This window comes from Peromyscus leucopus, chromosome 22, assembly GCF_004664715.2.
Source record: "Peromyscus leucopus breed LL Stock chromosome 22, UCI_PerLeu_2.1, whole genome shotgun sequence".
In the NCBI taxonomy this organism is placed as follows: Eukaryota; Metazoa; Chordata; class Mammalia; order Rodentia; family Cricetidae; genus Peromyscus; species Peromyscus leucopus.
This window is the reverse complement of record NC_051081.1, coordinates 30121541-30149532: the sequence shown is the minus strand read 5'-3', so window position 1 is coordinate 30149532 and position 27992 is coordinate 30121541. Positions and strand designations below refer to the sequence as shown.

The following is a 27992-nucleotide window of genomic DNA, read 5'->3' as shown; positions in this document are numbered from 1 at the left end:
TCAATCATCCCCTAATACTTTAGGGAATATCACTGGTTTCAATGCCAGGAAAGAATTTCCATCCTCCTTGCCTGTTTCTTTCCTATTTTTTTGAAGACTTATTTTGTTTAAGTTGTGTGTGTGTGTCTCTCTCTCTCTCTGTGTATATGTGCATGTGAGTGTAGTACCTGCCTAAGACAGAAGATGGCATCAGATACCCTGGCACTGAAGGTACATGCCATCATCAGCTGCCCTAGGTGAGTGCTGGGAACTGGACTGGCATCCTCTGGAAGAACAACAAGTGTTCTTAACCACTGAGCCATCTCTCCAGCCCCTCTTCTCATTCTTAGTTTTTTTGTACCTGGTCATTGAATTCCTTAAATTAAACTTTTATGTAATAAAAAGCCAGGAAGGCTGGGAGATGGCTGATTTAGTTAAAATGCTTGTTGTTTAAGCACAAGGACCCAAGTTAAGATCTCCAGTACCAACTGAAAGGCCGGATGTGGTGATGGGTCTCTGTAATCCCAGTGCTGGAGACTTAGGAGAATGGGGGTCCTTGGGGATTCCTGGCCAATCTAACTTAATTGGACAGCTCTAGGTCCAACGAGAGACATTATTTCAGAAATTAGGGTAGAAAGCAATTGAGAAAGAAACTTGAAGTTGATCTCTGTCTTTCACATATACACACATGAATGGGCAGGTACACACACACACATGTAGACAGACAGATACACACACAAACACACATACAAAGACACACACATAGACAGATACACACACAGACACACACATAGACACATGCAGACAGACAGACAGACAGACACACATATACATACACATGCACATGTCAGGAACTCTGATGAGTGAGCTTCAATTTAGTACCCACTAACCTACCCAGAATCTTGGGTGCCCAAGCTCATTAATTTTGGGTTTCTTTGTCTTGCTGTGTGGCAATCTGTAGCATTATCAGAAAAGAAATCTTTCCAAAATAAAATTGGTTCCAAGGTAGGAGAGGAAGAGTAAAATTGACTGTGGACTTTGTGTGTGCCCTGCATGGATTTATTAGGCCTTCTCCTGTCTGCTTCTCTTCATCCTGAGAAATAAGTATCCTTCCACTGACCGCCTAGAAAACCGAGGCCTGTCACATAGAGTACTCAACTCAGAGAGAGAATCCAACTGCAAAAACAACTGTCGTGGATGATTTCCATTTCTGTAGCCGCAGAGAGTAAATTTATTAGGGTCTTGAGGAGGCTTACCCTTTTCATTGTTGGGAGAAGAATAGAAAAACTTGAGCTTAAAGGGATCCAAGTGCCTTGGAAGGCCTTCGAGTGGGTCATTCATGTGGTTAGGGTAATGCTGTGTCCAAAGGAATATTTTGATTGATTGTGTCAGCGTCCTTGGGTGGCCCTCCCAAGAGCTTGAAAGCTTGTATAAATTTGGTTTGTTGTAGAAGCTTCTAAGCTTTTACAGATGAGACATCACATCCTCTCTGTTTCATTCCTGTAATAATGATCAGTATAAAAAATGGAACCGTGTAGAGATTAAGTAGAGTTTGGTTGATTGGCTGTAGAAGTGGATTTTTTTCGGCTCTGTCGAGATTGAGTAGATATTATAGATGAGAATCCTGGCAGCTAAGTGTTGGCCCTTGTGGTTTTAGCCATCATTTCTGCCTCATTATTATTTATTGGTCATTGTGGTCCTCAGCTCATGGATTTACACTGGATTTTATTTCATGCACCAGTTTTATCAGAGGCTTCTCAACTCTGTATGTTGAGTGTCCATTCAGGCCCTACAAGAGCTGTAAAAAGTCAATTATTTTATTGAGAGGAGAGGGTAGCACTTACCCCATAGCTGCTGCTCCCCCAGATGTTTCCAGAAATCCAGTTGCCATCTCTATGGAGACAGATTCCTTTCTATCCCTTCTTGGCCTTTCCAGAGTTACTGGTGCAATGTGTACCTTTGGAGCTAGCATGGTAGACGTTGAACCTTGACTCCACCATATATTAATGGTGTGTTTTGGGAAGAGCGTTAACTATCTCAGAATCTCAGTTCTCTTCTATAACCGGGGGTTAAAAGATGTCATTCACAGGACTGCAGAAGGAGTAGAGGAGACCATGAATATCGTGGCTGGAGAAGAGTAGGAAGCTGAATCTTTGTATCTCTTCCTTACAAAGAGGTTAAACAGGAAGCTTCCTTCCTATAACTTGGCTAACTGTTCTCTCTTACATGTGAATAAATATGGAACATTGTCGTGCTGATGAATGCACAGCATTGGTGTGGAAGCAAAGCATTTAATAGATACGTGATGGTTTCCATCATTGTTAGGCCCTAAGTCTACTGAGTGCAAGTGCATTTTATTAACCAAGAACGGAGAGACCTTTAAGAAGTTTATATTGAACATATTAAATAACCTTCATTTTAGACTAAACAGTCACATGATAGTTTTTATTGACAATTGGGCTAAGAAATTGTGAATCATTTGGTTGTGACTAAGAACTCCCTGGTGTATTCTAGACAGCCTTCATCCAGATCTTTATTCACCCCCACGGTAGCTTTTGAATGCTTCTTTCAGGTGAGCATGGGAGGACTTGCTGAGAGTGGGTATGCTTGCTTATCCTTGATAACATCCCAGGGTCCTGAGAAGTACACACTCCAGAACTTACTTGGTAGATTCGTCATTTGCAATAGAGTGACAGCCATTTATAAATAAATTCTGCCCTTTTTTCTGGCTCACAAGAGAACATTTGGTGAAAATATTGTCCTGTCTTCTTTTTGTGCCTGGGGTTTATCTAATAAATTTATATTTGCTCAGAAATGCATCCATTGAATTATACATCAATAAATGGACAAAAAGGTTGTGGTCAAACACCACCTTGAAAATCAAAATCAGTTCTTAATGATTGTTTTTCTTATTTACTTGAGGAAATCTGTGGATGTTGTAACCATATATGTAATAATTACTTGGAAAATTCTGTCAATCTTTGGTTTTCCCATTTTCCATGGGGGTTTGGGTTATGAAACCCAGAATTTTCCATTTTAATCACAAGACCTCTGAACAATTTTATGCTAATGGTGAAAGCAGGAATCTGGTCCTTGCCCTCAACTCAAGTTTAAGCTGTCCTAACAGACCATGGTGGTAACACACGCCCTTGACCAGTTAGATTCACCGTCTTTCATCTGGCTGGCTGTTGACTGACTGGTCTGCTGGCAGCTGGCAGATGAATCGCAAACCCCTCATGATGATTATGAATAAGCTCTGGGTTTCTCCACACCCTAGTCCTTCTCCTTCCAGTGGTAGGAGAATCTTTGCATTCAATAAGAGAATGAATCCTTTTATTTCATTGGCATTTTCTTTACTCTTTGTTTTTTTTTTTAAATGGCAATGAGCCATGTTAGATGGTAATTAAAGGTTGCGTGAGGGACTCCGAAGAAATCTGCCACCTACCACCAGGAGCTACTGTCATTTGGCCCATGGCTCATACAGAGAGTTGAGTGAGTGTTTTCCCTGTGTCTAAGGAATAAGAAGCTTCAAGAGACTTTACCTTCCATATAACTATATCAGTAGATGAAGATAATGCAAAGAACGCAGGTGTTCTTAAAGTATTCGGGGTATAATCCTAGGTGTGCAAGCACAGATCTGAGGCTTGGGATGAAGACTGTAGGAAGACTGTTGCTATACACATGGAGATAGTACCAGAAGCCCCCTCAAATGCCATGAGGATGCTGACTGAAACTGCCACTTCACTTAAGGCATTGCTATTCTTCTTATCTTGGTGTCAGTTGGAATAAAAATAATAGAAGACTGTGCTGTCAACAGTTTTCTTCCCTGGTCCTTGTATAAACCTCAAGAGTATCTTTGAGTCTCCCGGTCTCTGTGACAGGGCTGCAAAGTTGACAGTGCCGGGATGCTTTTTAAACCATTGACCTTCTTTAGTCTCCAACTTTGATATGCCCTAAGATGTTCTTTGGGAGTTGCTCGGGGCTGATGACCTGTAGGCATCCTTGAGTTTTTGCATACAATTCCAATGGCATTTTTTGTGTGTGTGCAGATTGGTGAGGGCACATGGAGGTCCATGGAAGCCTTCACTGAGCTGAAGGCCCCACCTAAGGAAGGGTCATGGAATGTGGGAGGTGAGGCAAAACTGACTGGAGTGGGAAGAGGAGTTCTTTTGGAATCTAGCCAGGAAGCTTGCACGTGCATTGGTGTAGAGCAGTGGTTCCCCACCTTCCTAATGCCGCGACCCTTTAATACAATTCCTCATATTGTGGTGACATCCTCAGCCATAAAATTATTTTGTTGCTGCTTTATAACTGTAATTTTGCCACTATTATAAATTGTAATGCAAATATCTGGTATGTGACCCCTTGTTGAAAGGGTCGTTCAACCCTCAGAGGGGTCACGACCCGCAGTTGAGAACCGCTGGCATAGACTCTTGACCAAGAGTACAGAATTTGTAAGAAGTTAGGCCTCACAGCCTGACATTGGTGGAATGGGTCAAGACGGAGAAAACTGGCTGGGTGATAATTGTAGGAGTCTGGTAAGAAAGAGCACCAGGGGAGGAACATACCTTTCTGTGAATGGAATCTTTTATTCTCACCACAGACCTCCCAAGGCACAAGCTCTGATGCCAGTTCTATTGAGGAGACAGGTTTTGCTTCTCTCTTTTAGGTGACAGCCATAGAAAACTTGTTTAGGTAGATGAGTTGATTGAGTGTCAGCTGGGAATAACGTGGAGAGATTCTATCAGAGAGGGTAAGAAAAGATGTGGGAGATTTCCAAGGAGCCCGTTGGATAGCGTGGAGAGATTCTATCAGAGAGAGTAAGAAAAGAGACTTCCAAGAAGCCTGTTGTGTCCACAGAAGAAAGGACAGTGTATTTGGACAAAGGCATTAGAGACACCGAGGAGAGAAGTTAAAAATTGGGCATGGTGTTGTAACTTAAATTGCAGAGAACCCAGCCTTAATTCCTGCTTTGTCTTCCCACTAACTAATTCAGTTAGGACACCACCTCTGTCACAATAGCTAAACTCTAAAAGCAGACAGGGGGTTGAGTTTTGATTTTTTTCTTATTATTTGGGTCAGATCTGTTATAATTCAACTGAAATAGAATTATAAGTTATAAACTTTAACTTCAAGTTAAAACCAGTTTGGTAAGGGTTTTGTTTGTTGGTGTGTTTGTGTGAATTAGGACAGTGATTGTGTGTGTTTTAAGAGATTTCATTTTGTATCAATAAGAGAACCATTTTATGCACATTTCAATTCTAAAATCATCCATGTATAGTTGCTGTAACTTCATCATTTATCCATAAAAGGAAAGGAGAAAGAAACAGAAATAATATTAGGGAGGTTTCTGGAATTTTCCCTCAAACACTCAAATAGTGTCTGTGATGGTTTTTCTGTTTATTTAGGGATATTGCCAAAGGATTTGGAAATTTTTCTAGTCCTGATTAACGATGGTAGTTTTTAATTGACTTCCCTTCCTTGTCTCTGATTGTTATCCTGTGCACAATCTTGACATCTGATTGTTTCATGGTGGTGCCTGGGCAGTACAGTATACACCAGGACGTCAGAAGACAGTTGAGTCTGGTCTGAGCTGCCTTGCAGGAGAGTTAATTAGAAACACACTCTCCCGCCAATATTGAGGATTAGAAGGGATCATCTTCAGGAAGTCAGTCTTGATGCATATTGACTTAATTTAGTGGAATGCTCCAGGTTCAAGAAAGATTTACGAAGCCCTGGACTCGACATATGCAGCCTTTAAAGCTGAATGGAAGGAGACATCTTGGCTCATCTCATCAGCTAGTCACAAATCACATGGCTTTTGGATGTTTCACATTTGACTCTGGAAGGTTCTATGGTGTGATTGTTAAGCAGTGGACAGTAGAAAATTTAATACTACCTCTAAATAACTAACTTTCCAAACTAACCAAATCCCGCCACTCCCTTTTAAAAATATACAAACTGATGCCCAGGGTCCTCTGAACACGCGTAGCTAGCATCTGCTCCTGGGTTCACATCTTCCACCTTTAAAATATGAAATTTTTTTCTCTTTCTTTTTCCCTTTCTTCCTTCCTCCCTTCCTCCCTCCCTCCCTCCTCCCTTCCTTCTTCCTTCCTTTCTCTTTCTTTCTTTCTCTCTCTCTCTTTCTTCCTTCCTTCCTTCCTTCCCCCTTCCTTCCTTCCTTCCTTCCTTCCTTTCTTTCTTTCTCCTTTCTCTTTTCTTTCTTCCTTTCTTCCTTCCTTCCTTTCTTGTTGTTTTTTTTTTTTTTTTTTTAGCCAAGAGCCAGATGTTAATGTTAAATAATTTGACCAAACATTTGTATACAAAAGAGAACTGTTTTTTTGAAAAATAAGGTGAGTGATTTGGGAAAACTCAGTAAAAGTGAACCACTAGTACAAGATGGCTGCTGATTTGGGGTTAGGAAAGACAATGTAAAGGCCTTAGTAAATTGCAACATCTGGAATTTGCCATTGAGAAGGTTTCCAATTAAAAAGACATATAGAGTAAAACACTCATTTATCCATTTAGTAGACATTGACTGTGTACAAAGCACTTTGCTGCCTCTAGGGTTAAGCACCAGTGCGTAGCCCCAGAGACCACCTCCTATACTTCTGGATGTCAGGATCATTTGGAGGAGATTGACATGTACTTGGACAGTTAACCTGTCAATTCTGTGAATTGCAGATGACTCTGTGTTGCTCTAGGATTATGTGGCAGGGTTGGTAACTGCCACCTTTGGCCTGACATCACTAGGAAGAGCATTATTGAGGGTGCTGATGTAGAGGGTTAGGTTGAAGTAAGAGTATGGTGGTGAGTTGGGAGGAAGAGGATAGAGGGTATCTAGAATCATAAGTGTGTGGCTCATGAGAAGAGAGTAGGTATTGTGTGTGACTAGAATTCAATAGACCATTGTGGGAACAGCAGAAGACAAGATGGGGCAGGGAGGAAAAAGTCAATCAGAATGGACTCTTCCTCCATGAGACAGTTACAGAGAATATGAAATAAACAATGGTGTTTGGTGGCGTTCCACACAAATGTCTCTGTAGCTCAGGAGGTGATCCAATTAGAAGCCATTGGGGTGCCCTTTACTGCTACGAGTTGGCTGTGTCTACAGATCCTCTCCTAGCCTGCTGGACATTTTCATCAATCTTTGTGTTTAGTTACTAAATAGATGGGTCCTGGGACGAGAAGTAGGATGGTAAGTTTTCATTGTGAAGTTGACACTACTATCACCCGAGAAAACCATCTCAAGGAGGGAGTATCTAGATCTGGTTGGCCAGTAAGGGGTTTGTTTAGATAGTATTAATTGCTAAAGGAAGACCTGGCCCACTGTGGGTGGCACCATTCCCTAAGTAAGAGTAGAGAAGACCGGCTGAGCAGTAGCATACATTCATTCATTCATCTCTGGTCTTGACTGTGGATGCTGCTATCTTGACTTCCCAGTGTTGAAGGATTTAACCTGGAATTGTAAGCCAGATAAACCCTTTCTCACTTAAAGGGGGAAACAGAAGTGAAAGTAGGGTAATAAGCAACCAGGATTTAATGTCCTTCCAATCTAAGACATTGTGGAAATGCAACCTGTGATGTAGCCCTGAAAAAAAGGTGTTTCATATTTATAAGTAGCCCTTCTTTTACTTCTGACTTGAATTTCTTCAGTGGAGGCGTACCATGTTTAAGTTTTATTATTTTATGTATGTGGGTGTTTTACCTGCTCGAATGTCTGTGCACCATGTGCATACAGTACCCATGGAGTCCAGAAGAGGGAGCTGGATCCCCTGGAACTGGAGTTACAGGTGGTTTTGCGCTGCCATGTGGGTGCTGGGAATTGAATCCAGGTCGTCTAGAAGACCAGCCAGTGCTCTTAACCACTGAGCCATCTCTGTAGCTCTAAAACGGTTGTTCATTACTGACTGAAGTAGTCACCAATAGCTCAATTATAGAAGCACCTTCTCAGCTGATTTTTTTCAGCCTGTTTTGATTCTGAGAAGCGTAGACAACCTCTGCTAGACCTTTGACTGTACATTATAATCAAAGCCATGGAAAGACAGGGTGGAGGAGACAAATGCCTCCAGTGTGGCAGACAGTGAGGTGGGGGTCTGGGAAAGTAACAGGCCATGCAAGGTGGGGAGGAGCTGCAGACAGCCATGCAGAGCTTTGTTTATAGTAGTGGTTCCCAAACATTGTCCACCCAGAATTTATTCCTTTTGGCTTCCAGAGTGAATTTTATAGACCCCATTTCATTTTATGACCCAGTGTGTTTCTCCTTTCATGTCCCTTGGGGAATGTTGCTCTGCTCTTGGGTTTGTCTGAGTAGGTCTCGGTGATTTTTTTTTTTTAATCCTGCATTTTTCCCCTCTGATCTCCCATTCCTTGCTTCACCTGGAGCTGCCAAGTTTTCCCTTTTCTTCTCTGTTATGTCTCCGTCTGTCCTTGGAAGCTTTCTGCCCAGTGTAACTGCTTATCTTTAAAACATGAGAAAGGAAGTTTTATTTAATAACCAATATTAAGATATTTAGATAACAGTTTGCAGCAAACATAGTTATAATCCATATTTATATACTGGATAAAGCACTTCAGATGGAATAAGTTAAGTAGATTAAGCCAGAAAGATTAAAATTTAATGTTAGTATAAAATAGATGACATCTCAGGTACTTGGAGGAGTGCTAGGCTTTTTAAGGATTGAAACAATGGAATGGAGAGAAAAGAGCATATAAAGTTATCTGTGTAAAACAAACAAATGCAATAAAATTGCGTATCCTAGTGAACTGAAATGGACAGGAACTAGACTGACAAAGATGTATTCATCAACAGGACAAATAAAATCTTAAAGAGCTGCTATCCATCCACGCTTTCCATCATGAAAGTCATCTCGGAATAACAAAGATGCGAGGAGGGCCCAGTATGATGTGGCCTTCCTGAGGGTTACCTGGGATCCCAGTGCTCAGGAGACAGAGGCAGGAGGGTGGAGAGTTCAAAGCCAGCCCTGGCTATCTAGTGAGACAGACTTCAACACTTCTTCTTTAAGCTAACTGTGAATCCTGTGTGTTTATACACTGCTGTCGATGCTATTGGCGTGTCTTTTGTGGAGGATCCATCTGCTGATTCCCCAGCAATTTCACTACATTAGATTACAATTAGCCCTCCACCAGATTCTCAAAAGGCGGTAGATGGGATTGCAGGCTGTAAATTGCATGGCTTACTTACCTGGAGGTTATGTGTATATTCTTTCCTTGCCAGCATGTTGCCTTGGCTTTCCCATTTCCTGTATTTCCATTACATCTTCCGTAATAGCCATGAAATCAATGATAATGGCTGATCTTGGCCGAGTGCTTCTGTGTTGTGGGATGTTCTGTATGTCCTGTGGGAGCCCTTCTCGGGTTCCTCGTGGCTTTACCCAGCAGGTCCACATAGAGAATGATTAGGACCACGGGCCTGAGTGCAGGTGTCTGAGATGGTCTGCACTTGGCTGTGCTGGGGGATGGTCTGTATGTCAAATTGCTCTGATTGGTCAATAAATAAAGCACTGACTGGCCAGTGCGTAGGCAGGAAGTATAGGCGGGACTAACAGAGAGGAGAAAAGAAAGAACAGGAAGGCAGAAGGAGTCACTGCCAGCCGCTGCCAGGATAAGCCACACGTGAAGATGCCAGCAAGCCACGAGCCACGTGGCAGGGTATAGATTTGTGGAAATGTATTAATTTAAGCTATAAGAACAGTTAGCAAGAAGCCTGCCACGGCCATACAGTTTATAAGCAATATAAGTCTCTGTGTTTACTTGGTTGGGTCTGAGTGGCTGTGGGACTGGCGGGTGACAAAGATTTGTCCTGACTGTGGACAAGGCAGGAAAATTCTAGCTACACTTCTGGGATGCTATGTTTCGCATGCTTTGACTATGTATAAATCCATCCAAGCCGTGTAACAACTGTATGAGCTGCATGTGATTGTTATTGTTTTGTAGGTGAAGATATGGGACAGACAGGTGTTAAACAATATGTCTAAGGTCCTGCCATTATTAATTGATGAAATCGGGGAGGCAGCTTTGGAGATCTGGTTCAGGACTCTTCATGTCTGTGCTCTGTGTCCTCCCCAGGGATGAGGCAGTTACATCAGATGAAGTGAATTGTGCATTTGCTTGTCTATTGTGTCTCCTAGCTTATCACCTAGAGTATATTAAGCAACCCACAACTATTGCTTGGGCACATGCAGTTATAATGACTAAGAAAGAAATTATATTCTTGAGAGAATGTACCCTGAAGCCTTCTCTGTAATAGTTAAAAAGAAAATGCAAGTATACTAAACAAACAATAGAGGAATAGTTAATCTATATTCTGTCTACTTGGAATATTGTATAGATGCTAAAATAGGGGTTCTTAAGAATATGTAGAAATACATAACAACGAACAATATGAAGAGTATGTACATAATTACGCAAATGTGCACTGTGTGCATGTTAACCGTCACTTGGACATCTCTGTAGGTGTTACTTGTTTGTGAGTTATAGTGTATAATGAGTGTAGTGCTGTAGTAAAAATTATCAAAACAAACAGTGCCTTAGCCCTTGCTTCTCTTCATCTCCTTTGCACCCTCTAAAAATTACTCTGGGAAACCTAATGGGTGTTCTCCATCTACTTTATGCCGGTGAGCTTTAGTCACACATGGTATCCACCCAGATCTTCTGGTTAGATCCTCCAAGGTCCACTGTTTCCCCAAAGAGGTCCCTCCAGAACACTAGATGCGTGTCATACCCGAGTCTCTCACATTCCGTGATGTGCTGGGGTGAGTGCTTGGTAACTGTTGTTCAGCTCTTCCTTCAACCCCATCTGGCTCTTTGACTTTGGGGCCCCAGAGCAGCCCTGCTTCTTAGAGCGAGCATCTCAAAGATGGCGGAGGGTAAGTGCCAGAAGGGCCAAAAGCTTTGTCTTTTTTTGTCTGCTGATCTTGCCAAATGTTAGAACAGTGTCTCGTGGTAGACAGACAATAAACATTCATTAAATGAAAAAAAAAAACAAAAAACAAAAACAAAACAAAACAAAAAAAAAACCCACTCATGGTGCTTCTAGCCTTTCTGTCTCACTTCACCAGAACTCAAAGAGACAGCGAGGGACCAATAATATACCAAGGTGCCCTCTGTAGCCAGGGGAATGCTCTCTGTCTACTCTCCAGCAAATGGTTCTTCTTCTGGCTTCCTTGTTCTTAACTCTTATTTACTATGCTTTTGCAGGAACTAGGATCAGTTGGAAAACCACTTCTTTCTCCTAATGTGTGGAGGTACCTCAGTGTGTTTTCTTGTGCTGTAACCATAGCTGGAATAGTTTAAAAAGGAAAGAGATTTATTTAGTTCTTGGTTCTGGTTGGCTTCTGGGGAGGACTTTCTTTCCGGTAGGGACCTGCTATGGTCCTGAGGCAGCCCAGAGCATCACATGGCAAAGCAGAGCAAGCTCAACTTAGGACTCTTTCTCTGTCTATAACGCGACTGTCATAGTCATGAATCCCACACCCTCCTGACGTCATCTAATCTTAATGGTCTCCCATTGTGTGACGGACTTTTCCTGGGGAGATTTTACACACACACACACACACACACACACACACACACACACACACACACCTACTCACCCCCAAAAGGGAGCCCATGGCTGACCAAGGTAGCAATTGCACCAAAGTCCAGCTAGGTGAACCCATGAGTTTTTAATTGGGGTTGTTGACAGGAGTCTGAGGGGTTACTTACAGGAGCATGGGTGACTCAACAAAGTAGTTACATCACTGAAACGGCCCAACCTGGGTGGCAACTCACAAAAGGCACAGCCCTGGCACTCTGAACAGTTTACAGGCAGCTCAGCAGCCTGAGAATCTCCTCTTTGCAGCCCCGCCGGCCAGAGTCATGTCCCCTAGTAGCCACGAACTCCCTCTGCGAAGCTGGGAAGAGGATTTGGAGAACCTTGCAAGTTTTCACATATCCAGTGATGTTTTGTTCACCATCCTGCATCAGAAGGATGCAGCCTCTCCATTCCCTCTGGAGGGAGTGCGTCACTCTGTAGGAACTGCTGTAAAACACGTCTCAAGGACTCATCTCCAAACACCCCTAACATCACTTGGGAGATGAAGTTTCAGTATGACTTTTGGAGCGGACAAACCTCCAGACATAGAAGCCGAATAAAAAAGAGAAATATTAAAAGAGGCATAGATACAAGATGCATCTTTCCCCACCTACCATCCCCAGGGAGTCTTTAGAGAATGCCGATCCTTTTTTGCTTAGTTCCTGTGTGCCGTGCAGTGTGGAAGAAAGACATGAAATCATCATGACCTCTGTCCTACACATTCAGGTGACGATGGGAGACATGGGGACTACAGAATCAGAGCAGAAGGCAGGTTGATAAATGATGTAGAAATGCTGTTAGACGCCCCACCCACAGTCACAGGTGTGCCCCTGTTCAACATCCTCCTCTCTCCTCGGATGAATGGTTTTGTTTTCTGAGTCCATACTTGCCCCAGATTTACCATCTACAGGAATTTGGCCATCTCTGATGTCAAAGGTTTTTATTGAAATGCTGTGCTCTTGATACATATGTTTGCTGAGGCTTTTGACTCTGAAAACATTTAAAAACTCTAAATGTAGGTTCATCTCCATTCCCTTTCTGGGCTCAGGAATAAATACATTTCAAGAAGATATTAATAATGAGCTTGGTGGGAGTATGAACTTTGTATTTGGAAAGATCTGCAGGCCAAGTTTGCAAATCCCAGTGGCAAAACACAGTTTTAAAAGGGGTTGAGGCTTTCCTTTAATATTTCTGACTATAGTCCTGGCTTGAGTGGCGTTACTGGGTTTCTGCCTTTTGCAAGGATATTAAAGAAAATGCCAGGCCAGAGTGACTGAAGGGGCAACGCATTCCTTAAGATAGCTGCAGTGATGCCCAGCTAAGGTGGCCTGCACGGATAAGGACCAAAATCGTCTTAATGAAATCTCTTTCACTTTCATTATGGGGCGAGTGGGTCGTTATTTTTCCAGCTTGATGTGTCCACGTCCTTACCCCAAGCAGTGAAACTTGGGCTTCAAGCAGCATCCATCACTTAACAGATGAGATCCAGCTCTTTGCACATGGGTGGCAGTTAGAAGGATATACAGTGTCCCCATGTCGTCTTTTAAATTTTAAACCCTGTCAGCCACATTTGATGAGACGGAGAAGTCTGCATCTTGTCTCATGAAGGTCTTCTACAAATGGTTTAGCAGCCGGTTCCACACAAACATGCATTAATGTGAGGGACGGGAGGACGGCGGCAGGAGGGCAGCTCCCTTTCTGGCCATGCCCTGTTTCCCAGGATGGACGGATGGACCACCAGCAGGGACCAGTGATGTAGCTCGACTTTTGAGACTCAGATTTTCGGGAATGAAGAAGAATCTGATATCATACCACCCAGCCATCTCATTTGTAGATGGAGGCATGATAATCCTCGCTGAGCCTTGGTTTTTAAAGACTGTTGACAAAGGATGTCCCTAGCTTAAGGCGTCTGTGATTTGTGGTGTTTAGCCATCGTGTACAGTTTGCGAGCCTGGCTACAGATGACGATAAAAGCAGCTCGAGGGGCGGGGAGGTAGTAGGTGCCGCTCCTGTGGCGGTGTGTGCAATGAAGAATGTAAAGTGGAATTTGGCGATAGGATCTGTCTACGAAGTTCCTCAGGGTTTGCAAAGTATAAACCTAGATGAAGTGAGATAGCTCACAGTGGTGGTGAGGCTGATGATTAATGCGGAGGAAATTATAAACAAGGCTGAGATGATGAATGTTCCCATTCAAAAGTGGAAGCTTTGGCATGTATCATAGTACTTGCTATCTCCTGGGCATAAACAGGATCCCCCATAGAAGTCTGCTAATGCCCACCAGCACTAAAACCTTTCGCTATTTGTGAAATTCTTGTGTGTAGTCATTGCTGTTTTGTCCTTGTTAAACTCTATATTCCCCTTAACATGGATGCAGTGTTCTCTCTGTCTGGGTATCTCATTGGTGGAGAGGGAATGAAAGTGGCTGAGTTTTTAAGCAGATAAATCCAAAAATGTGTTCCTCGGTTCCTCTGTTCTGACTTGGATAAAGGCAATCATCTAGCCATGCCTTTGACTCTTAGTTCCACTAATTCTTTTTGGAATGGTGAAGCATACTAAGTTAAAGAAAAGAAAAGAAGAGGAGAGAGAGAGAGAGACAGAGAGAGATTGTGCGTGTGCGTGTGCATGTGCATGTGCGTGTGTATAGTGTTGGAAAGGTAACCCAGGGCTGTATTCTGTGTTACCAAAGTGTTCTACCACTGAGCTCAACCCCTAACCCACCTCTCAATCATTATGTAACATTTATTACCCAAAGTCTTTACATAACTACAGTATCAATCCACTTTCTGACTGAAAAGGGGGAGAATGAAGATGATAAAACTGGCTTTCTAAAAAGGTTGCTGTCTTTAGCGCATCAAGAAAAGATATGGAGAAACAAGCTGTGGTCCTCTAAGAGAACATTATTCCTCCAATCAGAGACAAGGGGCAGAGTTGAAATAGTTGAAACAGCTGCTTCCCTCAATGCATGCATGTCCAATGTCTGTGCACTGGCCTCCTCCAGAAGGAGGGCTTTCCCTTTAGCACCATAAGAAATGGTCTGTCTGCTGGTTCAGAAAGTCTGGGCAGGCAGAGTTTTCAGGATCGGCTTCAGGAGGCTCTGGAACATTGTGAGATACCCTTTCAGGAATGAGCAGCCTAAGAGTTTTTATAGTCAACTGAGATAAGTGGTCACCTGTTATCATAGCACAGAGTTTTAGAAAATGTCATGATTGTATTTGAACGCAAGCTCTTCCTATTTGTTATTTAATTGGAGTTCCAAATTGCAATGTAGAATGTGAAAATTCTGTCATCCCAAGTCTTTGAGTACCAAAGTTGTTTTACAGAGCACAGTGAATGATGGAGTGCATCTGAACCACTTGATATGTTTAAAACCTCCAACTCGCTCCACCAAGCAGGATCCTTTGGTTCATTTTGGCCTTTTATAGTAGCATCATGAGATACTTGGAGATGTTGTCATGAAATTACACTTTCTGGAATAACAGGATGATGATCCACATACCTCTTGTTATTGAAACAGTTCCCTGGTGACTATATGATGCAAGATGGTGAATTATGGCCGTGGCCAGCAAAATATCATGCCGACAAGGTTATGACATTTCTCAGGCAGCATTCTGTGTTCTATTTTCTAGTTAGATTTCCCAAAATATATGGGCCATAACCAGAGTTAACAACCTTAAGTTAACGACTTATCGCAGGCTGCTCAAGCCAACCTAAAGGATAATTCATTCTTTTTCCTATCCATGTTCTGAGGAGGCTTTATAGAATATTGATAGCCTAGATGATATACCTTGTAGTGATGCATAGAGAGTGGTATGAACTTTGAAACAGAAAGAAACTATTCATAGCTAAATCCTATAGTCTGTAGATTGATTTAAATTTTTTCTTTTAATATATAAACACGATTAAGGTGTAAAAAGATTGCCTGTTGTAAACATTTCAGTCTGAAGTTATTGAGATGATGCCAGGGCTGTTATATGCTGTCTTTGAGACTTTAGAAAGTGCCGGAATGAGAGAATAGATATTTTGTTCATCATTGATGAATGGTTATGAATAGTGACCTTTTAGTGATTAAAATGGCCAGGCAGAAGCTGTTTCCTGATGACCAGGGACACAGAATACTGCTGTATTCTCTTAGGCTACCATAGCTCACAGGACAATTGTAGTCAGAAGGTTTCTCCATTCCTACCAGGCCCCACCGTCCCGCAGCCACTTATAAAATAATCACCCAGAAGCTGATATTAATTATAACTGCTTGGCCATTAGCTCAGGCTTATTACTGACTAGCTCTTACATTTAAATTAACCCATAATTCTTATCAATGTTTAGCCACATAGCTTGGTACCTTTCCTCAGTTCTGCCTTGTCATCTTGCTTCCTCTGTGTTGACTGGTGACTTCTGACTCTGCCCTTCTTCTTCCTATCTCTCTCCTCGTCTGCTTGTCCTGCCTATACTTCCTGCCTGGCTACTGGCCAATCAGAGTAACACATATTCACAGCATACAGAATGACATCCCACAGCAGACATTTAATTGTAGGGAAGTGATCTCTGGAGTAAAAGGTAGAGAGACATAGAGGACCTGAGCCCACGTTGGATTTTAGAGTCTATTAGCATTACTGGAAATATCATGCAAAGGTCAGTTGGTTAATTTTTAAGATGGCTATTTCTATGAATTTATGCCAGTATAGATTATAGGCAGTCCTCAATTTACATATCTTAACAAGATTATTTATTTATTTAGGAAGGATCTCATGATGTAGCCTTGGATGGCCTAGAACTTGCTATGGAGACTAGGCTAGTCTTGAACTCAGAGAGATCCACCTGCCTCTGCCCCCTAAAGTGCTGTGATTAAAGGTGTGTGCCACCATGCCTGCCTTTACTTTACAGCTTAATAGGTGGAAGAATTCGAGCTGCACAGCTTTTAAATATTTTTTTTTTTTGTCAAAACATCTAAGGGGAGGGTATACATATGTAGAGCAATGAAGGCCACACAGTAAGGCTATTTTCTTTTACTAGTCTACAATTGAAAATATTAGAAGCATGAAGAATTGAAATGTTTTATTTCTTTGATTGAAACCAGTCAAGGATAGTGTGAGGATGTTGGCGTCCTTCTCACTGTATAACTTATGACAGAGAATTTCTTTTCTTTCCTCCAAACCAGCAGTTCTCAACCTGTGGGTCGCAACTGCATTGGAGTTGAGTGACCCTTTCACAGGAGTCACCTAAGGCCACCAGAAAGCACAGATATTTACATTATGATTCATAACAACAGCAAAATTACAGTTGTGAAGTAGCGATGAAGATAATTGTGTGGTTGGCGGTCAGAACAACATGAGGAGCTGTATTAAAGGGTCGCAGCATTAGGGTGGCTGAGAACCGAGAACCACTGCTCTATACATTGCCACATCCCTCTTCTTTTGGACAGGATTTTGAAAGCAAACTCAAAGGAGTGAACTACTGGACATGCGCACTGTGTGATTTTCCTTCTCAGAGTGTCACTGTTACTTCCTTGAAGTCCATACCATCTTTTGATGATCCGCTTTCAATAAACATTCTGTGATTTTATGGCTTTGGGGTTGGGAGGCAACAGGACTACCTGCCTTGGTATGTGTGTGCTCCAACTAAGGATGTGTAGCACCTAAGCTTGAAAAGTGTGATGGGATTAGGCACTGGTTATGATATACACCTGCCATTATTGAAGGGATTGGTGGACAGAGCTAACAGTGAAGTTTACATCTTGTGTTCAGGGTACTGTGGCTTCTCAAATTCCTGCAAGTTGGAAGTAAAGAGAGTCTGTGTTCCAATGATGAGGTATTCATAGGATTATTTGCATAATAGTATATTTAAGTATGGGACTCTTCACTGTGACCCAGCCTACACTGAGCTCATCCAGAGAGCCAAATGATGGTTTTGAAGTTGTAGTTGGAATTGAACTAGGAGTTACAAGGATACTGACTACTGGAATCATTTTGACTACCTCTTCTTTTACCTGGCACTTCTGAGAGGAGATGGGATACCAGTGGAAGTTTGGGGGTGCTCCAGGGTCCAGCTAGTCTGGGTTGTTTGACTCCAACTGACCCATAAGCCTAGAACACAGTTTCTGGATTGTAACCTGGTAGTGTTTTGCAGCTCGCTCTTTCCTTCTCCATCTCCTCAGTTTCCTGCACATTCTTCTGAGCCTCCTCTCAGGTGACATCACTTCATATTCCTCTCAGTGCTTCCTGCCATCACCCCAAGCTCTGTTTTCAACTCGCCTCTCAGTTAGTATGACAGTTTCCAAACTGGCACCTCCTAGCATTGTCACTTTTTCTGCTCAACTAATCCTGAATGCCATCTGCAGAGCAGCCTTCCTGGAACACGCTGGCAACCTTGTTAATCCTCCCCTTCAAGCCTCGGGATAACTTGTCCATTACAGAATAAAGTCCAAACCCCGCATCACGTCTTTAATAGCCTCTTGGTCTGATGTAAGCCTTCACGTTCCAGCTTATAGCCTGATCCCTTCCCTTCCTTTAAAAGCCTGGGTTTTAACAAGACACACTGACTCACTCTCTCCTAGACGAGCTTACTCTTCCTTCTAAAGATGATCTCTCTAGAGTGTGCTGTCTGCATTCTCGATTTTGCTCAGTCTTAAAGACTTCTCCCAGGTCTGTCTTTTGGGAAGCGCTTTTTCAATTATTTCTGAAGTTTCAAAGGATTTTATTAATATTTGACAGCCATTGTTTCTTTGTTGTTTTAGTTATACTGTGTGGTTTAATGTCACAGGTGAGCTGTAAAATCCTTGAAGGGTAAGGACTGAACCTTCTTTACAACTTAAGGAAGGTATTTAACAAAATGACAGGCACAGAACTGTTCGTTTCTTCGTCTTTATGTTTATCTTCTTTTTCTTTATGTTTCAGACCTTAAGCATTTCTCCTAGATTCTGAGCTCTGTGTGAAGGGTAAAATTAAACAGTACTGATTCTCTGACCTCACGGAACTTTAGTGGATGGAGTATACGCAGTAGTCAGACAACTGTCATGATGTCAGAGATGTGACCTGGAGGGTAGTGACTGAGAGGCAATTCTGAATGCTTCTCAGAGAGGCAAGGGCCGGGCAGAGTCTAAAGGACAAACAGGAAGTCAGTCTGCTGAAGGGAGCCGAACGGAAGGTGTCCCAGGCAGAGGACTCCACAACAAGCTCGTCGGTTCTGAATGAAGTTCAGTAGGCTGCGCTGTGAGAGATGGGGTGAGCTCAGGAGCCATGAGGTTGCAGAGGGAGCAGAGCTCTGAGCGATTGGAAGAGAGAAGTTCTAGTGTGGATGTTGAATGAGTGAGGTGAGGGAGAAACAGCCACATTTTGCTAAAGGCCACTCTGGAACTAAGGCTGTTAGAAGGGAGATGATCTCTACTGTAGATGGTGTGAGTTTTGGGGCGTCTATGGGATGTCTACATGGAGATACACAGTTGTAGACAGTTTGAAATTCAGCAAAAAGAAGATTTGACAGGATCTCAGGTTTGGGGACATGATGAAATCATATCAAAGTATGTGGAGTTGGTCAAGAAGATTTTAGGACCAGACCATAGTATGCAGCAGTGTTTAAAGAACAATCAAAGGAGGCTTCTGCAAAGAATGTGCAGAGGGGATAGGGAAGGAGGAAGGAATCAAATAGACGACCAAGGTACCATTGTAACCAAGGGAGACTGGAATCTTCCTGTCAGAGTTAGTGACACAGAGACTATTAGTGGCTTTAGGAAGACGGGTTCTGTAGAGGAAAAGGAAGGCGTGTCCTGTCCCAAGGTATTTTACAGTTATATCGGGAAGCAAAGAAAGATTTCAGGCAAGTGTAGTCATGAAGGACACCATTTAAAGAACATAAAAGCTAAGAAAAATAGAGTTGAGGGGCTTTTCTTGTTCAAGCAGAAATCTGATGGCATTTAGAGGCTGCGAGGATACATTCACTAGCAGTGAGGAAGGTCCGCCATACCTGAGTTTATTCCAAGTTAAAAACTGAAAACTCTTCAGCCAATGCATTACCTTATCTTTTGATATTTCAAGTGAATAAACCTGAAACTAATGATCACTCAGATACTACCAGGTTTCATTTCATTTCAAATGTTTGGTTTTTGTCCAATGAGATGACAAATTCTTACGAAGCATGTTTCAAGCTATCTGAGCTTTATTTATGTCCTGAGTGGCACAGAGTTCAGTGTCTTCTACAGACAAACAAATTTTCCTTACTCTAATTTGTTGCTTTATCTGCTCTATGAGCAAATCCCTACTCTATACCTTTTAGGTACTGAGGACATGAAGATTATCAGGGTGGAAATACCTCTTCTTTCCATGGAATTTGTAGTCTCTGATACAGTTAGCTAATCATCAGTAAATAGAGAAGCAGAGCAATTTCAAGTAGCAAGAGATGCTTAAAATTGTACTTGTGGGGGCCAGCACTCACATTTATTTACCCCAGGGACTCTTGAGGAGTGAGGGATAAGAGATTTAGATAGAAATATAGAGGAGAGAGACAGAAACACAGGACAGCCTCGGGAGGGCCTGGGTCAAAACCCACCAGCCCCTTCTGTCTCTTCTAAAGGACTTTTAAAGGAATGCCAAGGGGTGGAGCAAAATACTGCCCCCCAGCACAGCCAAGTGCAGACCATCCCAGACACCTGGTGACCATGCACATGGTCCAGCCATCCCCTAATGCAGCCCTGCTGTGTAAACCAAGCTCAGATCTCACTAGAAAACCTTTGTGGGCTCCCACAGGTACTGTGGTACACAGTAACCCTGGGTGGTTACTTCATACATATGTACATACATGCTTACATATATACATACACACATATTAGTTTTGTTACATTCTCTTTTATTTATTTTATGTGTCTATATGTGTATGTATATGGGTCTGTTTTGTGCCAGGGAGCATGTACGGAGGTCAGAGGACATTCTGCGTGAGTCAGTTCTCTCCTTCTACCATGTGGGTCCTGGGGATCAAGCCCAGGTCATCAGACTTGGCAGCAGACTCTTCACCCACCCAGGCATCTTGTCAGATCTACTTTGTACTTTCCCTATAAACTCTTTTTTCTGTTGTTGCGGGCAAACAGACACCAGCTCATGGAAGCTGAATGCCTTTCCATTGTCGGGAGAGGCTACCAGATAATAGAAACTCTTTGGCCATGTATTGACTCCCAGTGGGATGGGATGTCTGAAATAGGGTGTGTGGATGTGGTGGGGAGAGCGCCGGTTGATTGGCTTATAACCTTTGGGAAACTAACCAACTTCCACGTTCTCTCTTTTCCTTTTCAGTAATTTGCCATCTTCCATGTATGAATGGTGGCCAGTGCAGTTCAAGGGACAAATGCCAGTGCCCTCCAAATTTCACAGGAAAGCTTTGCCAGATCCCCGTCCTTGGTGCCAGTGGGCCTAAACTCTACCAGCACTCCCAGCAGCCAGGGAAGGCCTTGGGAACACATGTCATCCATTCACACACACCTTGCCTCTGACCATGACTAACCAACAAGGAGTCAAAGGTAAGGTCTGCATTCTCATTTCGCTCTGTTACCAGGTCACACCCAGAGAGAAGTCTCTGCATACATGCCAGGACTGGGGTTGGAACGGAAGGGAGGGAGCGGATCTGTGACATGAGAAAGGGCAGGAAAGTTGGGAATGGGGGCTCACTCTTGTGGCTGCAGGGCTGGCTGTCTAGGACACCGTGTGCTGGTATCTGGGAAATGAGATGGCCGAAAGAAGGGCCTGATTCCCTGCAGCACCACAGAGTGGTGGATATGCAAGGTCAGAAACAAGGTCCGGGTCGGACCCTGACAGCAGCAGTAAACTAACGGGCCACACCGTAACCCGTAGTGAATTTTGTAGCTGACAGATAGTTGATGTGCGTCCTACACAGTCACTTAACTTCACCGGGCTTCCATCTGTCCATCTGTAGAGGAAGGCAAACTAGGTCACTTGGAGCTCACACATTCTGTGACTAATTCATTCTTTCAAAGCTGGCATCCTTAGGAACGTAGGACTTTCAAAGGGGGTCAGTGAAGTGTAACTGCTCTAACTCTGTAAACCCTGAATGTTTGTGTCAGAAGATGAGCATTTTGTCTGAAATTGTCTTTGAAAGGGGTGGAAAGGCAGTCTGCGACACATATAAATCAACACACAGTAGTGTATTGTAAGAAAGAACTCAAACGTATATATGTAAGAAATACCTAAAATTAACGGATGAAAGAAGCCTGCTTTGTGAAACTGGATCTTTACTTTTAATGGAAAAATTTAAGTCCTAAAATTTCCATAATAGAAATTTCTATAGAAGAAATTTTATGAAATATACAAAAGTAACTAATCTCTGAGAATATATTACCACTTGGTAAGGTGTACTCACCTTACCATGAAAGCATCATGAATTCATATTTTTTTTGTGATCCTAGCTAAAATATTATTCTTGGTTTTATTTCTTTTAAAGAGATTTATTTATTTATTAATTATTATTATTTTTTTAAGACAAGGTTTCTCTGTATAGTTTTGGTGTCTGTCCTGGATCTCGCTCTATAGACCAGGCTGGCCTCGAACTCACAGAGATCTACCTGGCTCTGCCTCCCGAGTGCTGGGATTAAAGGCATATTGCCACCACTGCCCGGCTACATTTATTTATTTTTATTTTCTGTGCATTGGTGCTTTGTCTACATGTATATCTGTGTGAGGGTGCCAGATTCCCTGGAACTGGAGTTACAGACGGTTATAAGCTGCCATGTGAATGCTGGGAATTGAACCCAGGTTTTCTGGAAGAGCAGCCACTGCTCTTAACCACTGAGCCATCTTTCCAGCCCCAATATTCTTGTTTCTTAATATATCACTGTTGAGATACTTTAATGTTTGCATAATTGCAGTTTTATTTAAAATTTTTGTTATGTATTTGTGTGTGTGTGTGTGTGTGTGTGTGTGTGTGTGTGTGTGTGTGTGTGTCACAGTGCATGTGTAGTGGTCCGAGACAACTTGTGGATGGAGTTAGTTCTCTCCTTCCATCATGTTGTATCCTGGGATGTGAACTCAGCTCATCAGACTTGATGGTAGACACCTTTACCAGCTAGACCATCTTTCCAGCCCACAATTTTTTTTAATGTATAAATTTGTCATTTTGAGCACAAAATTGTCAAGAATTTTGATGTCTGCCACAAAAAGATACTTTGTATATGTTTATCCTATGTGGAGTCTGTTGGTAGGTGTGTTTCTATCAAGTTCATTTCACATTTTTAAAAATCCTGAGTATCCCAGTTAATTATTCATGATTAACAAATTGTCCTCCTGATCTTTGTAGTGAAATTTCCCCCCAACATAGTCAATATCCATGTGAAGCATCCTCCTGAGGCTTCTGTCCAGATACACCAGGTTTCCAGAATTGACGGCCCAATGGGCCAGAAGGTGAAAGAAGCCCAACCAGGCCAACCCCAAGTCTCGTACCAAGGGCACCCCGTCCAGAAGACCCAGACAGTACATTCCACGTACTCCCACCAGCAGGTCATTCCACACGTGTATCCCGTGGCTGCTAAGACACAGCTCGGCCGATGCTTCCAGGAAACCATTGGGTCCCAGGTGAGCAGTGTGGTTCAGGCCATCTTGATAAGGTTTTCTAGGTGGGACATTGTCCTGTTAAGAAGCCAGATGTGGTACAAACAACTCTCTATAGGAGAGGCTGGTAAGCTATGGTGAATTTACGAATAAAAGGTTTATTGAAACCCAGTCCAACTCATTTATTTACTTTTTCATCTATGCCAGCCTTATGCAGGGACAGCAGAACGAAGTATATTCAGTGAGATTATGTGGTCTGCAAAACAAAACCTGTTTAATTTGTGGCCCTTTACAGAAAAAAAGTCTTGCTGGCACATGATGTATAGAATAACTTTAAGTAGTGAACTTCTGGAAGTGTTGCTGGAATTTCATGGTCATTTATTTATGTTTTTTTTTTTTTGTTGTTGTTGTTGTGATGATCTGTGTGCAAAACATGCCAGATATGAGATGTGGTAGAGGAGCTACTGTATACAAAGATGTTATAAAAAAATGCTTTTGTAGGGTTTTGATAATTTAGATGTAAGTGGAGTTGAATTTTGAATCTCCTGTGTAATAATAATATCATCTTTTGTTTTCTTTTAATTTGCAATTAGGATAGCCATGAATAAATTATTTAATGTGAATTTTTAATGTCATTGGAGTTACTGTAACTTCAGCCTATATCATAAAGTGAAAGACCTTTTCCTTTTAAATTCCTCCATGGAATCTGTGTATTGAAGGCAGCCTAAATTTTTAATTGAAGTACATTTTAATTAAAATATAATTACATTATCTTCCTTCTTCCCATTCCTCTACCCAATTCCTCCTATGTACCCTCTTGCTCCCTCTCAAAATCATGGGCCTTTGGTTTCTCTTCCCCAACCACTTGGTTCTGCTGCTTTGGGCTACTTTACAAAGTAATGATGTACTTTGTCCTGTGATCCTCTACCTGCCTTTTGGTTATATGAAGCATGATCCCAAGTGTCTTATTAATAAAAAACTCAGAGTCAGGTATAGAGTGACAGCTGAAATATCAGAGAAACAGAGCTGCAGCTAGCTGAGGTTAAAGGTGTGTGCCACCACTGCTTGGCTCTGTTTCTCTTTTAGACTGGTTCAATTTTGTGTAGCCCAGGGTAACCTTGAACTCCTGATCTTCCTGCTTCCTCCTCCCAAGTGCTGGAATTAAAGGTATGTGCCACCACTGCCTGGCCTTTATGGTTAACTAGTGGCCAGCTCTGCCCTCTGATCTCTAGGCAAACTTCATTTGTCAGAACACCAACAAGATATCATACAACAGTTATGGTTTAAATAACCTTCAGACAGAGTAGGAAGATGTCTTCTTCATTCCAAAAATAGTGTGTGGGAGGTGGGAAGCTAAGAAGAAAAGGAGAAATGCTTTAGGCTTGTAGAACCAATTGTTAATTGCTTAAGAAACTTTCAGCCCTCCCCCCCTTTAGATACTAAGTCATATAGGATTATCACCACCCTTCCAGAAGAGCCAAAAGTCAGTTTGTGGATCTGAATGGAGTTGCAGTGTGCAGAATGGAAAGGCATCATGGGGAATTAACAGACCTTGTTCAGAGCCAGGAACTCAGCACTTGGTGGCAGAGAACCAACTTCCTTATCTGCAAACTGGAGGCAAGAATATAGTGCTTATGAGTTATGTTAAGATTAAACAGGATAATTAATGTGAACCACATTTTGTAAATGTCACAGAACTATGAAAATATTAGCTTAGAGGATACTGATAGCGTCAAACTTTTGAAAGTAGCCAGAATTCCTGATTGCTTATGTTTAAGTCATGTAGCTTCTCAAAGACAGGGGAAAACCCTCAGTCTTCCAAACATAACATTTATCTGCCCATGGATACCTGAAGTACCTCCTTCTGGGCATGTGATAGCTAATCCTGATTGTCTTTGATTCGATTGAAAGTTGCTTACGACATTGTATAGCACTATTCCAGGTGTGTTTTTGAGGGCTCTGGTATAACCAATGGTTTAATCCGTGGATAGGTTAAAATCTGAATAGAATATTAGGAGTTGGTGGAACTGTGGTTGGAAGAAGTAGGTCACAGGTTGGTGACCATAAGGAGCCCCCTCACCATAGGTCGAGAAGCATGGAACTAACCTACCATCTACTGCAAGCTCTGCAGCCATGAGCCAAAACACATCTGTCTTTTCAGAAGGTGTTTTCTTAGGCGTCTTGCCACAGTGACAAAACAGATGACTTTAAGAGGGCCCTTGAAATAACATCTATTTCTCCACTCAATTCCAGTATTAGCAAGTGCTTTGGAGAGAGAGACTATCCACCATTGAAATGTATCTCTGAAGTAAAGGGCACAGATAGATAGGAGCCATGTGGCTGAAGATACATTTTATACACGTCATAGTTTTGCCCCAGATGTAGCTTGGAGATGGAAGGTGATTTTGGTGCCATGTGCACTGTTTGGTCATTCCAGCTTAGGTTGGTCATGGAGAAAGGAAAAGCAGATCCTTTTAAAACTGTGTGCCCAGTACCTTTCTCCCCAGTGTCCAAGTTGGAACACAGATGATAAAAAGGGTTTTAAAAGCGAAACATAACAAAGTTGTTATTCTCCTGTAATATCGGACAGATGATGCTAACTAGAAAAGATGAAAACAAATTACTTAGAAGCCTGAACTGGACTATTCAATTGAAGTGAATGGAGTGATTGATGGAGTTACCTAAATAATCCAAGCCCAGTGGAATACTCTTGCCTTATCTGGATCCTGTTCTGCCTTTCGGCCGAATGGTCCAGACAGTGATCTCAATTCTTAATTCATTTTGCATGTGTAGTCACCGACACACAGCTTCAAAATAAAATCTATTTCATCAGACATTCCTAGCGTGTATTTGTCTTCCCGCTTGTGAGAAATTCTGTTGGAAAGTGAAGATTGTCTAATTAACCAGTGCAGTGCAGATGAGCCAGACAATTATTGGAAAATAATTGATAGTATATAGGTGAGTCCTGCTAAGATGTTGGAGACATAGACACAGACAGGTGTCGGTAGATTTTAAAGGAATGGGGTCAGGGAGAAAAACCAACCTTGCATCACTTTCCCCCTTGATCTTTGGGCATGCTCAGCAGTTGCAGCTATTGAGACTTAACTTGCGTGGGTATCAATAAGCACTTAGGTTTGTATGTTGCTATAAGAGGTCATATACCAGATGATGATGTCAGAAATAGTTCATATTTCTGTGGCACATTCTAGTAACGAGGTCATAAACTCAACAACATGCACTGTAAGTGTAGTTAAGCCCCTGGAAGTTCCCTAGTGTACAATTTCAGATCTATCTAAATGGTGGATAAAAATGAGCAATTGATTATGAAGCAGTGCTTACAGAGCAAAGGGATAAGGGATTCAACAGAGAGGAGAGATTTTAAGAGATAGTTGAGGAAAAGAGTCTAAGGAGGCCAGGAAGCAAATGGCCTGGGATGCCTGACAGAATTTGGTATACATATTGTTTTTTTCCAGAGCTGAGGACCGAACCCAGGGCCTTGTGCTTGCTAGGCAAGCACTCTACCACTGAGCTAAATCTGAACCCCAAGAATTTAGTATACATATTTTTAAAGATCTTAAAACTGGGGCATAGTGCAATGTAAATGGCTGGTGGTAAGGTCAACAAGCCTTGAAGCCCCCTTATCAAGAACCAAGGTCAGCATTGTTAAGGGTGACACAACCACATGGGACATGTGTGTTCTTCCAAAAAATGTCCAACCTGGACCTCATTAAACTTCACAGCTAAACTTCAGAGTATAGGGAATACGGAGGATAATAGGAAAGCTAAAATTATCACATAGGAACAGAACAAAAAAAGCAGAACTATAATGTAGGGCAACATTGCCTTTTTTATAAACATACCATGAAAACAAACGTAGACTGATTTTTCTAGAAAGAGTCACAGAAGACATATAGTGGATGGGCGCTAAATTACTTTTCTTTTAAATTTTAACTTATTTTAGTGTGCATGGTGGCAGGAGGAGGAGGGCACATACATGCCACAACATGTGTGGAGGCCAGATGATAACTTGGAGGAGCTAGGTCTCTCTTCCTACCATGTAGGTTCCAGGGGTCTAACCCAAGGTGTCCGGCCTGGTGGCAAGGGCCCTTCCCCAATGAGCCAAATTTGGTCTTGATGGACCAAAATTGGGATTTAAAAAAAAAGCCAGATGTAACATGTGTCAGAAACAATTGGAAAAATTGAACTGGCTATTGGCTGTTACTTTAGAATTATTACTTATCCAGGTGTGATGGTAGTGATGGGTTTATGCAGGAGAGTGTTCTTATTCTTGTGAGTTGAGTGATAAAAGTCGTAAGAGTGAAGTATCATAGTGTCTATAGTTGTCTCACATAATGCATTCCATACACAGATGTGGAGAGATGCCAGCAGCTTTTGACTCTGGGAATTCAGCATACAGATTATCATCATGTCAGTCTTTGAGTGGCCCAGCATGTTTGAAAATTTCTTATGAGAGGAAAGGGGAACTACTAAAAATTTCCTGGACTTATAAATAAAATAATGTACTTCAAACTGAACTTGAAAAATACAACTTTAATGCACTGAATAACATTTTAGAAAAGGATATTTGCCAGTTTTATCTTTGATCGGTGCTGGGTATGAGGCTTCCAAACATAATAATTTGAACTTGTATAAAATATGAAATGCTCAAGGGTCAGCAAAAGGAGAGTTGAAGATAAAGATAAGTAGTGTAGGAGATGGATGGATCATCAGGATTTGGTTATTGAATGTTATGGAGAAACTGAGTGTGTTGTGCTGAACTTTCGTGAGCTTTTTTACTTTGAAGCTAGGCCAATGCTCGTTGTCATCCAGTAGCTGACCCATGGGAGGAAGGACGTGAAAGAAGGTAGCTGGCTGGA

General features: G+C 42.1%; 1 protein-coding gene across 1 annotated transcript in view; it reads left to right on the top strand.

Moving 5' to 3' along the window:
• Ltbp1 (latent transforming growth factor beta binding protein 1) overlaps positions 1-27992 on the top strand; it is a 403424-nt gene that overhangs the window by 203164 nt on the left and 172268 nt on the right. Inside the window, 3 exon segments of the mRNA XM_028873448.2 lie at positions 20851-21024; positions 21027-21074; positions 22865-23139. Coding sequence (XP_028729281.1) covers positions 20851-21024; positions 21027-21074; positions 22865-23139 — 497 coding nt within the window.